We start from the raw sequence: 14,736 nt of genomic DNA on the forward strand, positions 1-14,736 counted from the left end.
TGTACTTTACACCCAGTAGGAAACTGTTGGCTCTCAGGTATTGCATGTGGAGAGGCGATTGGGTATGATCACTTTCACGTTGTTTTACATGTGGAATGATCCCCACTAGCCTTAGACATGCTTTCCATGACCAGTGGTCTTTTTTAATGAAACATATACAGCGAATATGAATTTTTTGTTTTGAAATGGGAGATTTACAGAGAATATAAACTTTTTGTTTATTGGTTGTTGAAAGGTTTTTCATAATGCAGTATAAATGGCAAGGTGTGAAGAACTATTCGTCTTCTTTTGTTTTCAGTTTCTTGAATTTTGACATAAATTTGAGTAATATATCATTGATTGAAGTATTTTATGTATTTTCACATACTGTTTATATGTTGACAGTTCACATTTGTACTGTATAATTTATATCATATGCTTTGGCCAACAGCCAGTGAATACTGCATAAAGTAGGGTTTTCAATGTATATAGTTGGTTGATGTAATTTGCCTTTTGTGATTGAATATTACTGTAAATTAGGAAAACCCAGCTTTCACAAAAGTGTTTCTGTAGTTTTAGTGTACAGTGTAATGAAGACCAAGGTGTTATTAGTTAGTATAAAAGGTTCATAAGGAATATTGCTTTGACTTTTATCTGAGAATTGTTTTGCATTTTACAGTTCACACCATGCTAGAGCTTAAACTGACTGGAAATTGCCTAAAGGGATCCCGCCCACTCTTAAGCTTTGACATAGGTTTTGATGAGCCTCACTGGCAGGTCATCAAGGAACTTCTCGTCCAGGTCTTCAGCACTCCAAACCATCACCCAAAGAGTCAGCCATTTCATGATCATGTTATGTCCTTTTCTATTTTGGACAATAAGATTTGGGTTCGTAATTATGAAGTACTAGCAATGGATGGGAAATTGGCAGAAATTGGTGAGTTCTTATTTTTCCTTATTATCAGTGACATTAGAATATTAACTATTTAAGAAAGCCATTATGTAGAGTATTTTGAATTGAACTTTATTTTAAATAAATCAGCACAATGTAAAATCGTGTTTGGAAACACAAACCCTTGTTTTCACACAAGTGACTTACCTAGCAATTACATAGATGAGATGAAAGTTTTCTACCTTGGCAGTCCAAAATTCAGATTTTGTGGTGGTGCTGACATCGCTAATGTAGGTGAACAGGATCCACCCACTTTTGGGATTGTTAAGTATAAAAGTAGCAGAGTCTTCCAATTTGTTTTCTGCCGGGCTCTTGCCAACATTAGTGGTTTGTGTCCAGTCCTTGCTTCATCATTGGATCTTTTTCCTGGATGTTTGGTGAAGTATTTCATCTTGAATGGGTTTTTTTAGCTGGTTGGCCTGTTAACTAAAGTTAGCCATGTCGCTTTGCCATTAACCCTTAAGACCCAAGCACCCCTCATTTTGGGACCACCTTGATGTGGTGAGGGGGCTCTCGAACCTCAGGAATTTCTTTCTAAGTTCGAACCCAAGAGTCCCATAGAACATTGTATATTTTTGGCATGATTGGTATGATGTTTGCGTCCCACCTCAGTGGTCACGGGTTCGATTCTCGGCCATTCCATTGAGGAGTGAGAGATGTGTATTTCTGGTGATGGAAGTTCACTCTCGACGTGGTTCGGAAGTCACGTAAAGCCGTTGGTCCCGTTGCTGAATAACCACTGGTTCCATGCAACGTAAAAACACCATACAAACAAACAAATACAAGAATGTGGTAGTTGGGACATAGGGGACTTTTTTAAGGAATATGAGAAGTATTGTGAGGCAAAGTATGGGGATAACAGGAGAGTCTGGGCAAGAGAGTGAGGTAGCTTTTTGACGGGATTTTTGTTGAGTATGTTTGGGGTAATGATGAGTGTAGGGAATGTGCTGTATGAGAGTGAAAGCCAGGATAGTAGAACAAGCAAAGAGGATAAAGAGTAGCGTTAGATATAGGAGAAAGCAAGATTTTGAAGAGGCAAGAATGAATGTTGGTGAGTCGTTGTCAATGTATGTCTGTAGGTTAGAAACTTTAGCCAGGAAAATGTTTGGGGACAAAGGGATAAATGAGTGTAAGGAGTTAGTGCGGAAGTTGTTGGCGACTGTACCAGAGAGTGTATACGATTTTATAAATCTGAAACGAAAGGAGAAAATGCAATGGACGAATGAAAGTTTGACGTGGAACAACATTTTAGAAATAGTAGAAGATTACTAGTTAGATAGGTGTATGAAAGAGAGTAGGAGTGTTAGTGTTAGGACTGAAGTAGCTGAGGTTGTACCAGAGTTTAAAAGCTATAGGGAGGCAGTTTTGGAAGGGCCGAGGCAAATGGCAGAGCGAGTGGTAAATAGGAGCGTTAGGGCAAGTAACGTGAGTGTAGTTAGCCCTAAAAGAGATTGGAGTGCGAGTGTTGGAAGAGTAGGGTCAGTTAGTTGTGAGCAAGAGCAGCAGTGTCATAGATGTGGTAAGCCAGGACACAGGAAGAATGAATGTTGGTGGGCGTTAGGAGCTTGCTTCTGGTGTAGGCAAACAGGGCATTTAGTGAGTGAGTGTAAGAAAGATAGGGATATTAAATGTTATAGGTGTGGACAGGCAGGGCACGTAGCTAGTGGATGTCAGGATACCCGTATGAACGTAGTTTGCGGCAACTGTGGGAAGAACGGGCACTATGCTAGGATGTGTAAAGAACAGCGTGCGAAGTTTGTTGAATATGGAATGAAAGGTCACGTGGCAAGTGTGTGTAGATGAAATAGGATGAGTCAGGCTGGGAATTTGGGAAACTAAGTGAAAAGGGGATTCAGTTGGGTGGGTCCTCTAGTTTGCGACAGTATGTTCGGGAGAATGTGAAGAGTGAGTGGTTTGAAGTGAATAAATGTGAGCTGAGCATCAGTGAGTAATTGGGTCTGGGAGATCGACAGTTGGTGTTGGTTGAGTATGGAAGAAAGCAGGAGAAGGTAAGGAAAGGGAGAAACGTGAGCTGCATGATAGAGGGGTTAGTGTTAGGGTAAAAATGGTGGATAAGGCATGTAATACAGATGATTTTGAGGGGAGGAATGATACATATAGTGAGTGTGGGTTTGAATTGTCAGGGTTTAGTGAAGTTTCACCAGGAAGGGAATCAGGTGGTAGGGATGTAGTTGGCAGTATGAATGAGTCTCTTCAGGAGTTTGGCAGGAGTATAAATGAGGTAAGTGATTTGGTGGCAGAGTTACGAGAGATATTCGGACAAGAGTTAGAAATGGTAGATGAGATAGTGAATGGGATTTGGGAGGATGGTAGTGAGGGAGATGGTAATGGTAGTCTGACTGGAAGTGGTCTGGGAGAAGTGGATGGCGGTGTAACTGAGTGTGTGTTTGTGGGCCCTCAAACAAAATCCAGGGGGCCTGCGTCTGAGCATCCGTTGGTGTTGCGGAAGGCTATTTAGTGTGGTTGTTGTGAGTATAAGGAGACGTTGTCAAATGTAACGGGGGAGGAAATATGGAGGAGTTATGGAGTTAGAGAGAGAGAGTAATTGCTGTATGGATGGTTAACAACTGAATTGGCTGTTGGTGAGTTCTGGGTTGTCTGCTGGTGCTATTAGAGTTTAGAGTTCTGTTTTTTCAGTCTTTTTAGTCAGTCTTTAGTCAGAAGCTGTGATAATCAGTAGTGTTGGCAGCGGTCTGTGGAAAGTGTTGAGGGATTGGTTAAGTTATTTAAGTAGTGTGTTATTGGTTTGTTGCTGATTGTTGTTGGCTTGATATTGGTTGCTTAAGAGTTGTTGTGCCCCTAAGAAGTCCTCCTCTTCTAAAGGTGCCGTGAAACAACCCAGCCTCCTCCTCTCCCATCGAAGGGGGTACAGTTGCATTCCATTCAGCCCTGGTTGCTTTTGGGAAAGGAGGGTAAGGGAAAACACTAGGGGCAGCATTCCCCTCCATCTGCTGTAATTGGTGGGGGTGCCTTATCAAGCCATCTTCCTTTTTCCATTGATTTTTTTTTTTTCTTTTTTTTTCTTAAATTTTCCAACCTTAAGGTTTGTCCTCGATCTGGGTGTTAGCATGATATACGTTTAGCTTGTCCCTCAAGCCTCTTCCACACAAAGGGCAAATGCACGGCGAGCAAACAGTTACCAATTTTGTGAGTGGATGGCGACCACAAGTGTGGTCCAAGTCATAGGTCCGCCTGCCTGTGACCACTGCCTCCCTTGGACTGTTTGATCTGGTAACACTGTTGAGAGAATTATGGGCAAATCAGAGTGCCTGTCATGTCTTTGCCCCTTGTGTGGAAGGGGCTTTAAGATTTAATCCTGTGTAAAATGGAGGACTTTAAAATAAAAGAACATACAATTTTCAAACCCTTGTATGTTGCTCTATCTTCCTTTTTGAAACCTCTGAAAGGTAACAGCAAGTATGTAGGGTCATTTATGTCCTCTGACTATGGGATTAACAACAGTACTTTGGTGCTTTTGTAGTTCAGGTGTGTTTGATGCATACAGTTAAGTTATAAATGTGAATTTTGTGAATTATGTGATAAAGCTGTGTTGTGCAAGGTATTTCCTAAGTAGCTTTTAAGTATCGTAGAGGAAATAAAAATTGATGAAGGACTAGCAAATTCTTCTTAAATGCAGTGATCACATTTTAGACAAATTTAAATTTCGAAGTGCAGATATAGCTAAAATTTAGCCTTGTGAATTAGTGTTACTAGACCATAAGATGCATTTGAATGGTTAGGTTCCCTTTAATAAAAGGGAACATTTTTTATATAGGTCCTCACTGTTGTCTCGACTGAAACAAACAAGTTGGTTTTCATAAGATATAAGATGGCTGATTATAATTATAACATATAATTTCTTCTGATTAATATGCAGTCATTAACCTTTTTTGCTAATAACTTCTGTCCTTATTTTTATAATTAGGAGTAACAAAAATCAACAAAATAAGCCTTTTATCTCGGAGATAGAAGTTTAAATTTGTCGGTTTTGGCATGTTAGAAGTAATATTTTATGTTTTTACTAGTTGTGTTACTCCTTTTTGCAGGTCCACGATTTGTACTTGATCCCATCAAAATTTTTGAGGATAGCTTTGGGGGAGCCACATTATGGGAGAACAAGGACTTTGTCAATCCAAACACAGTAAGTACTAGTAGATGCAGACTAGTGTTCAGGCCATTCTTTTTCTTTCAAGCAGTTTAACATTGTCTTTCAATCTTTCAGACTTTTAGAGGAAGCATAAGGATTATCATCTTTCATCCATATTCTCTATTAGTGCATGTGAGAACTGTTGCCAAATTTAAATGTTCAGATTTTTTTTTTTTATGTATTTAACTGGCAAAGTTTGGTGTAAAGAGCAAAAATTCATTAGTCATGATTTTCCATTTTTCAATACTAATATCTGTATAGATTTTGTGAGATTAGAGCAAGACTTTCTTTTGAACTTTAAAAGATTTTATTTAAAATGCTGTTCTTAATAATGTTAGAGATGATGAAGCTTTAATTGTGCTTTTAGATGTTTAAAAATTATGTAGTGTACTAAGTTCACTTTCAATTGTTTCACAGTACCGTAGAAACCTGAGGAGTCAGGATTCAGTGAAGTACTTAAATAAATTGAATCAGCTGGAAATACAGAAGGTCAGACCTGTTCATGATCACATAGGTGACCCAACTAATGAAATCTTCATGACTAAACCCCCAGAAGAAGCAGAAGGAGAAGAAAAACAACTCTTTGTAAGGAAGAGGAAATGAAATTGTCAAGTGTTGCTTTAAATATGTTTTGTATTTGAAATATAAAGTTCTGTCTTGTATTACAGATATGGCTTTTATTGATTTGTGTGGAGTTCCACCTTGCCCTATACTATTTTGTTTAAGAAAATTTTAAAAATAAGGATTGTATGGGAAGTGTAAGAAATTAGCAAATGTTGGAATGGTTCTTTCGCAAGTAAATTATTAGTTAGAAGCATCATTGTCCTTCAAACCCATTACTGATTTCAACTAGTTAACTTTAAAGCAGTGTGAAATATTTCTTTATTACTTGGGTATAAAATAAGGTAAAATCATTCATCACAATATAGTATGCTTAAACAGATGGTCGACATTATTATCCCTGATTATAAGGTGATTAAATTGTCTGATAAAAAAAATAATGAAATTGGGAACCTGAAAGCACTGTATACCATTGAACTTGTTTGACATAACTTTTATTCCCCTCATATCATTCATTACAAAGTATTTTTTGTTAAAATGTACTATTACCAATTCCTTTAATTCCATTTGCCTTTAATCTAAAAGGTGAAAAAAGCATTTTTCTAAAATATATTTTTATTCAACTTTACAAAATCATAGAAATCACGAGATCAGAAACAACTTACCTTTTAGCCAAAGGTAAGGTTAATGTTCTGGTTCCCAGTGCGTAAAAACTTGATCTGTTGCACACTTATGTCGAATTTCAACATTACTGTTTTTAAAATATTTCAATGTTGGAGATAATAAAAACGAATCTAAGGCAGGTACTACTATTGTTTGTAAAGAAGGAAGCTTATCTGCCAAACAAACCAGGGATGCACACATTTCGCTGTCCGTTCCAGATGGCAAACAGCATAACTGAAATGAAGTGGAAAATTACATTATCAAGGAAAGAGTAGTGCAGTATGTAATTTTTATAAAATTCAGATTAATATACCTATAAAAAAAGTAATTTACAGGAGGTTATCAGTGCTTGATCAACTCTTAATATTAGAGAATTTATTTTTAAATTATAAAAAAGCATTAAGACCGATCTAGCAGTTTTTCATCATAACTCCAACACACACATCCTTTGGGTGAAGTGCATGTACCATATGATCCATCAGATACCAATTACCTTCAATCATTCTGGTTCTGCAATAACTCTACACAGAATTCTCCCTACTATTTTACTGCAAGATTATAATTACTATTCATAAATATTCTAAACTACTAAATTCATTTCCTCCCAGCCTTTCCACTTTCTCTTAAGAGGAACAAGTACAATTTCTACTCCTTTGCAGCAGTTTCCTCACTTATTGGCAGTGAGCCTAGCCTTTTAAAAAGTAAGACTGCAAGGCAGCAGCTGTCCTTTTAAGTCTCCTCTATGACACACTGGACCTATGGTGGTAGTATTCTTACAACCCTACCACAGGAGCCCCTAATTCACTTGGCAGTATTAGTGCCAAATAAGTTAATATGAAGCAAGGAAATTGGAGTGACCAGCTTGATAACTGCCTATGTAACGGAGGACTAGAACAACATCAATCATGCCCCTATGGATGCTTCCTTTGAAGAAGTTAGCACCAGCATTGTCCAAATGAGATGATCATCCAGAGTATCAGATGATGATTGCTTATGCATATAATGACAAGTGTTCCACTACAAATATCGAGGACAAAAACTAAAGTACTCTACCATCTTGGCCTTGAAGGTGCACTGGAAGAAAGCATTGCTGTAAACCACCAAGAATGGTCACTTATGTAAGGAAATGTTTTTGGTCTACAGTAGGTTGTCACATGCTGCCAACCTTTTAGCCATTGAGTATCATCCTCTTTGTAACTTCAGTAGAAGTGAGTAAGAGGTCCAAGATGAATCTCCGCACTGCCCTAATTTAATGTTGCTCCTATGCCCCATGGGAAGCCCTCTACTCTCCAGACAGACAACTTTTTTTCCAGTAAAGAGGATTAGATTCAACAGGACCAGGGAGCAAACTGCTGACTATGAACCAGGTAGCCATGGCCCTGCAGGATGAAACCACCTTGAAAATCCTTCTTAGACAGATTACAATAGTATCTTTAGTCTTGGTAAAAGACTCCTAAGGTCTCAGCTGTGAAGCTACTGATTCAACCCTGGATGATGACCCAGGCAGCCATATTTTTTACCTGTCAGGCACCTACACAAATTCTGTTACAGACATCAAATTGAGTATGAGCAAGGGTTACATAACTGTGAAACCATACTTTTTACGCAGCCTAACTGTCTCAATAGGTTTATCAAATTCTCAGGTGTTTCTCAAGTTGAGGCCTCATTTATCCATTCTTCAGCCCATTCTCATTGACCAATATCAATGCTTACATAGGAGTTTTTTCTGAGAAAACCTAGGCCATGTCTAATTATCAAGAATAGGTGTTAGAAGCCATCAGTTCAGCATTGACTGAGGAAGCCAGGTTATTGCAGGAAAGCACCAAAGCTGACAGGTTGATAATGTGTGTTGGCTAGGCTTCCATCATCCATAAGAGATTTGTAGTTGTACATACCTGCTGGTTAAAGCTGTCATGAAGAAATGCAGCTTGGTAACAAGAGTGGCTCTAATCTTGTCTCCCCTTATACATAAAAAAATCTGAGAATTTCAGATCTGGACTCTTTTGAAAACAGGCAGTAGTTTCCTCCAAGTAGAAGTCATCTGTCAGGGCTTTGAATCACAACAAACAGACAGCAGAAGCAGCAATAAGCAAGCCCTCATGGTGCAGCTGACCTCTTATCCCAGGAGAGGTGGACAGCCTACAATGTAATCCTCTGGTAATGGAAGCAGAAGGATGTGGATACTACTCTCTTGCTGATAGTTCTTTCATTATTGAGAACTTAAGTCTCCAGGGATTTTAAAAGATTTAGCACTGTGGTGATAGAAATTGTCTGGGATTCTGGGATGGCCAGCAAATTCCCTTCTTAAGGCTTTGGACAGTGAGTTGACCCTTAAACGCCTATTGGACGTATTTTACGTCGAGATAAATTGTCTGTTGGGTGCCGACTGGACGTAATTTACGTCGACATAAAGTTTTTTAAAATTCATGGAAAAATACTTATAGGCCTACCAACCAAAAACTTTTGAATCACGCGCCTTGGGGATGCTGGGAGTTCACGAATCAAGGTGTTTGTTTTGTTTACAATCGTTATGGAGGTGCGCAAGCGCGAATTTCTTTCTTGTCGCACTAAAAAGTATCAGTGACACATCTCAGAAATTATTTCGTCACTTTGACATCATTTTTGCACCTTTTTTAATTAGCCGTTACATGGAGTATTATATATGAAAATGTGCACAATTTTATGTAGAATACAACTAAAAATACTCATGATTGTAGCTTTTATCAGTTTTGAAATACAGTGGGCCCCCGTATTCGCGTTCTCCGGATTCACGGACTCACACATTCACGGATTTCTCTCGGGAACGTTTTCCCCGCATTATTCACAGAAAATTAGCTCATTCGCAGTATTTTTCTATGAGAAATATCCACAAATTCCTGCTTTTTTTGATCAATTTCTTCATAAAATGCACTTTTTGTGATAAAACTATTAAAAAAACAATTATGAAAATTTTTAGTGGTTTTTCTTGAGTTTTAACTAACAAAATAGGCTGTTTTTAGCGTTTTTATAGGGGTTCCAAACATTCGCGGGTTCTAACTATTCACGGGGGGGTCTGGTAATCATCCCCCGCGAATATGGGGGGACCACTGTATTTTCATACAAATAACGATGTGCCAAAATTTCAACCTTCGGTCAACTTTGACTCTACCGAAATGGTCGAAAAACGCAATTGTAAGCTAAAACTCTTTAAATTCTAGTAATATTCAATCATTTACCTTCATTTTGCAACATATTGGAAGTCTCTAGCACAATATTTCGATTTATGGTGAATTTATGAAGAAAACTTTTTTACGTCCGCACGGTAAACTCTTCCGAAAAAATCATACGTGCGATTGTCATAATGTTTGCACCATTTTTAATTAGCCGTTACATAAAGTTTTATATATGGAAATGTGCGCAATTTCATGCGCAATACAACTAAAAACAACCCATGGTTGTAGCTTTTATCAGTTTTGAAATATTTTCATATAACGATAAGTGCAAAAATTTCAACCTTTGGTCAACTTTGACTACCGAAATGGTCGAAAAACGCAATTGTAAGCTAAAACTCTTACATTCTACTACTATTCAGTCATTTATCTTCATTTTAAAACAAATTCGAAGTCTCTAGCACAATATTTAGATTTATGGTGAATTTAAAAAAAAAAAATTTCCTTCCCTCCGCGTGCGGATTCTCCGCCGCAAATCTCCAAAAAGCGTACATCGCATTCTCGGAACATTAGCTCCATTTCATATTAGGCGTTTCATAGAGTTTTATATATGAAAATGTGCGCAATTTCATGTAGAATACAACTAAAAATAATTGAAGGTTGTAGCTTTTCTCATTTTTGAAATATTTGGATATAAAAAAATATATTAAAAAAATTCGACATTCGGTCAACTTTAACTCGTCCGAAATGGTCGAAAACTGCAATTTTAAGCTAAAACTCTTACAGTAGAGTAATATTTAATCATTTATCTTAATTTTGAAACAAATTGGAAGTCTCTAGAACAATATTTAGATTTATGGTGAATTAAAAAAAAAAAAATTTTTACGTCAGCGTGTTACGAATTCATGCATCATTTTGTGATAATATTTTCTCTGTGTTGCTTTCATCGTTTTACAATGTGTTGTTGCTTTCATCGTTTTACAATGTGTTATATACCAAAATGATAGCAATTTAGTGTACAATACAACGAAAAAAATTAACTAGTTAGCTTTAACTGTTTTGCTCACAGCGCGATTTGAATACAATCATATATGAAATTTTGTTTTCGCGCTATTATATATTGCATTATTTATATATGATAATGATAATTTTTTTCATTTCTGATGGTTGCATACTAAACTTCAGGCAATGAAAAACTAAGCGCGCTGTGATTTTTTGAAAAAAATATTTTTTCCGCTTCCACGCTCACTCTGAGACCACCCAGGCATACGGGAGACGATCTTTAATATACCGCTTAGGCGTTTAAGGGTTAAGGTTGATCCTGTAGCAGCAGATAATAAGGGAGAGAGAGCTTGAATTGTCTGGGCTGTAAAGAGGATGGCTGCCAATAATTAAAAGATTGCAGCTGAACAAAACTGTGTATTGGACTCTCTTGAGGATGGAAATGAAAGTTTCAGTGTAGTAATCAATGGACATCAAGGATGTCTCTCATTACTGAGCATCCAATTTAGAGGAAATACCTTTACTTCATTTTGGGAGAGAAGGTAAATAAGTTTCAGGTTCCATTCTCTTGTACCTTGGCAGCAGTAGTATCAGGGTGAACCAGAAAGGGAAAAGACTGGAGGTACAGTGTTCCCCTGTATTTGTAGGGTAAAGCTACCAGGCACACCCTCCCCCTCCCACGAATAGTTGAAACCCATATAAAAACGATTAAAACTGCCTATATTGTTTGGTAAAACTCAAGAAAAACCCACTAAAAATATTTACACCTAGTCTTTTTAAGTTTATCACAAAAAGTGCATTTTATGATGAAATTGATAAAAAAAACAAGAATTAGTGGATATTTCTCATAGAAACTGCAAATAGGCAAACTTTTTGCCTCTCTCTCTCAGAAAAACCCATATGCAATTACGCACTATCATACATCATCAAACACACGAAAACATTTACTCACTTATTCCCAACAACTACAAACAACCCGGCGATGCTCTCAATTACTCTCGCTCTCTCTCACGCACCAACAACTACAAACAACCCGGCGATGCTCTCACTTACTCTCGCTCTCTCTCACGCAATCTTTGAAGACATTGAAAAATGTAACTACTAAATCACCCCTCCACAGTACTTCAACACTTGGTGGGTTGGCACCAAAACACTTGGAACTTTCCAGTCAAACTTTCCAGTCAAGGTTGCCATATTTAGACTGTATAAGCTGAGAGAAGTTGGTCCCAGTGCCACTGACAATGAGTTATCTATCAGGGTTGGTCATCAACATGGAAGCAGGCTAGTTTCACGCAGCTTTTGATTATGTTAGATATGGTTGCAACTAAAAGTTCAAAGGTCAGCAGTGTCTGGCAAAAAGTTGCCCAAGCATTTTTGACAATCTTCAGTGGCAAGCCAAGGCTTAGCACATCTATGACCAACAAACAACATGAACTTTGAATTTGCTGGATAGGAGGTAGCACATCAACTTCCTCATGCTAAATTCTGTCTTCTTAATCCTCCAAGCATTCAACAAGCAACTGGCTGGCAAGGTCATTGGTGTGATGACCTACTTGATGATACTGGCTTACCTGGAGAATAAAGGTAGCATACAGTGCTCCCCTACATTTTTGTGGCGATAAGTTCCAGAACCCACTGTGGAAATGCAAAAATCCCCTCTTAAAAAAACACACTACAACTGCCTGATTTAATAATTCAAACAAAAATATACCTTAAATTGCCATTCTAAAACAATTCAATATTTTAAACAAAAATACACCCCAAACCACCCAGTCTCCTTACATTAACCTCCTACAAATCAAGTATATATAAACCCCTAAAATTCTTATAACTGCTTATTATTTTCATTAACAGTTCAAACAAAATGTATCATCCCAACATCAATAGTTTTAAAACTCATCCTAAAGATGTTCAACCCATGGCAAAACACAAAGATCTCAAAACAGAAGGCTTACAATCTCTTATCCGTAATTCTAAATACCAATTCATGGGGCAACCTGAAATCATAAGCCTCTCCCCCCTTCTACCTAAAGTGATCAACAGAGTGATGATTTTCAGGAACCTTAAGATGACCCTAGTGGCTCCCTTTTGGCCACATGCATTATGGTTTTCCAGTCTCATAACCTTGCTGACTGAAGCTCCAGGAGAGATTCATTCCTCCATGGAACTACCTCCTTTACCAGCCACATACAGAAAGGTTTCACGGATTGGTAGGGTCCCTACCTCTTCATGGCAGGAGAGTATCGAGTATCTCTTGCGAACGAAAGGCTTTTCTCGCAGAGCAGTGAAAGATATATCAGGCTACCTCAGAAGAACATATACAGCTGTGTATCAAGGGGAAAATGGGTATTAGTCTACTGTGACTGGCGTTGTCAACGGGGGCTCCTCTCCTGTTGGAACTTTTATTCAACAATTTCAGCCATCAAGGTTACTAGCTGCTCTAGGACTAGTTCTTCATTTAAAAGATGTAGACCTCTCTTCATCATGGGAAGTTTCTATGGTTCTCAAGAGTTTTGAGCAGTCTATTCCCCCCAAGAAATCTCAAACTGAATTGGAACCTGACCATGGTGCTCAGCAGTCTTACTCGCCCACATATGAACCCTTGCAAGGTTCAGCAGACATTTATTCAATCCTCAAGACAGTTTCCTTACCAGCCTTTACTTCTTCAAAGAGGGACAACAAACTACATAAACTTTAGTCTCTTTTCATGTTAAAAATATAAGGGGTTGGAGTTCCATAGCCTTCAAATTTGTCCCAAAATTTGTAGCCAAGACTCAAAATCCCTTTATTCATGATGACAGACTCAAGTCTTTCTCGATTCCTTCTGTCTGAAACCTGCTAGCCGAAGACTTTTTGTTACCATAGGCCAAAAAAGGGGGAAAAAAAACAAAAAAATTGTCCAAGAATACTATCTCCTTTTGGTTATGTGAAGTGATTAGACAAGTTTAACCCTATGTCACATTCAGATCTGATACAGTGCTGCAAGAGCACATGATGTTAGGGGACAAGACACTACATCATTTTTTAACGAAACTTGTAGGTTCACAAAATTTGGAACGGCAGGTACCAAAGGTAAAAGTGTCCAAGAACCTGTGGACAATGTCTTGCAGATAGAAGGATGCGGAGGTGGTGTGGCTCGAAGCCAGGTACCTGCCTTCCAAATCCTGTGAACCTACAAGTTCTTAAAAGTGATGATAGGGCCTTGGCCCCTAACATCATGTGCTCTTGCAAGCACTGTATCAGCATCTGAATGTGACATAAGGGTTGAAGCTGGTCTAATCACTTCATTATCATAACCAAAAGGAGATAGTATTCTTTTTTTTTTCTTTTTTTTCCCCAGCCTACGCAAACAAAAAGTCTTCGGCTAGCAGGTTTTGGACAGAAGGGATCAGGAAAGACTTGAATCTGTCATCATGAATAAAGGGATTTTGAGTCTTAACTACAAACTTTGGGACAATTTTGAAGGGTATGGAACTTCAACCCCTCATATGTTCAACATTAAATGGAACTCCAGCCCCTCAAATTTTTAATTTGAAAAGAGTGTCCAGAGTCCATGTAGTTTGCTGACCCTCTTTCGAAGGGAGTAAATCCGGTAAGGAAACTGTCTTGAGGACTAAATTCCTGTCCGTTGAGCCTTGCAAGGGTTCATATGAGAGGTGACTAAGACTGCAGAGCACCATGGTCAGGTCCCAATTTGGTTTGAGATTTCTTGGGGGGAATAGGACTGCTCAAAACTCTTGAGAACCCATGACGAAGAGGGTCTACGTCCTTTAAATGAATAACTAGTCCTAGAGCAGCTCAGTAACCTTGATGGACACATCCATGACCAGCACAAACAAAAATGGGCTTAATGCTGACCCTTGGTGTAATCCAACACTAACTTCAAAGTTTTCTGTTTCCTGGACTGGTATACAAAAAGTATTTCATGTTAAATACATATTATTTCTGTAGAAAAGAAATGGTATACAAAAGGCGTTTCATGTTAATATGCTTTTAAACAAACAGGTCAAATAGACAGTGATAATAATTGTAACACTACCTGTTTGCTAGTACAGTAGTGCCTCAGGTTACAAAATTAATCTGTTCTGAAGCAGCCTTCGTAATCTGATCTTTTCGTATCTAGAACTACGTTTTACATGTAAATTGCCTAATTTGTTCACAGCCCTACAAAAACACCACAGTAAATTTTATAATAAAGTTAAATTGACCAATAAACAATGAAATACAACAATTTGGACCGCATTCAATAACTAACATAACCA

General features: G+C 38.0%; 1 protein-coding gene across 1 annotated transcript; it reads left to right on the plus strand.

Annotated features, from left to right (window-relative positions):
* Positions 1-658: 658 nt before the first annotated feature.
* LOC135204017 (ribosome biogenesis protein BRX1 homolog) lies at positions 659-5,766 on the plus strand (the record flags this gene model as incomplete). Its single annotated transcript, XM_064233945.1, is given in 3 exon segments — positions 659-916; positions 4,999-5,093; positions 5,517-5,766. Coding segments are annotated over 3 exon segments (539 nt in total), but the record flags the coding sequence as incomplete, so codon positions are not given.
* Positions 5,767-14,736: the final 8,970 nt, after the last annotated feature.

The sequence above is a fragment of the Macrobrachium nipponense genome, chromosome 44 (assembly GCF_015104395.2).
Source record: "Macrobrachium nipponense isolate FS-2020 chromosome 44, ASM1510439v2, whole genome shotgun sequence".
Classification (NCBI taxonomy): domain Eukaryota; kingdom Metazoa; phylum Arthropoda; class Malacostraca; order Decapoda; family Palaemonidae; genus Macrobrachium; species Macrobrachium nipponense.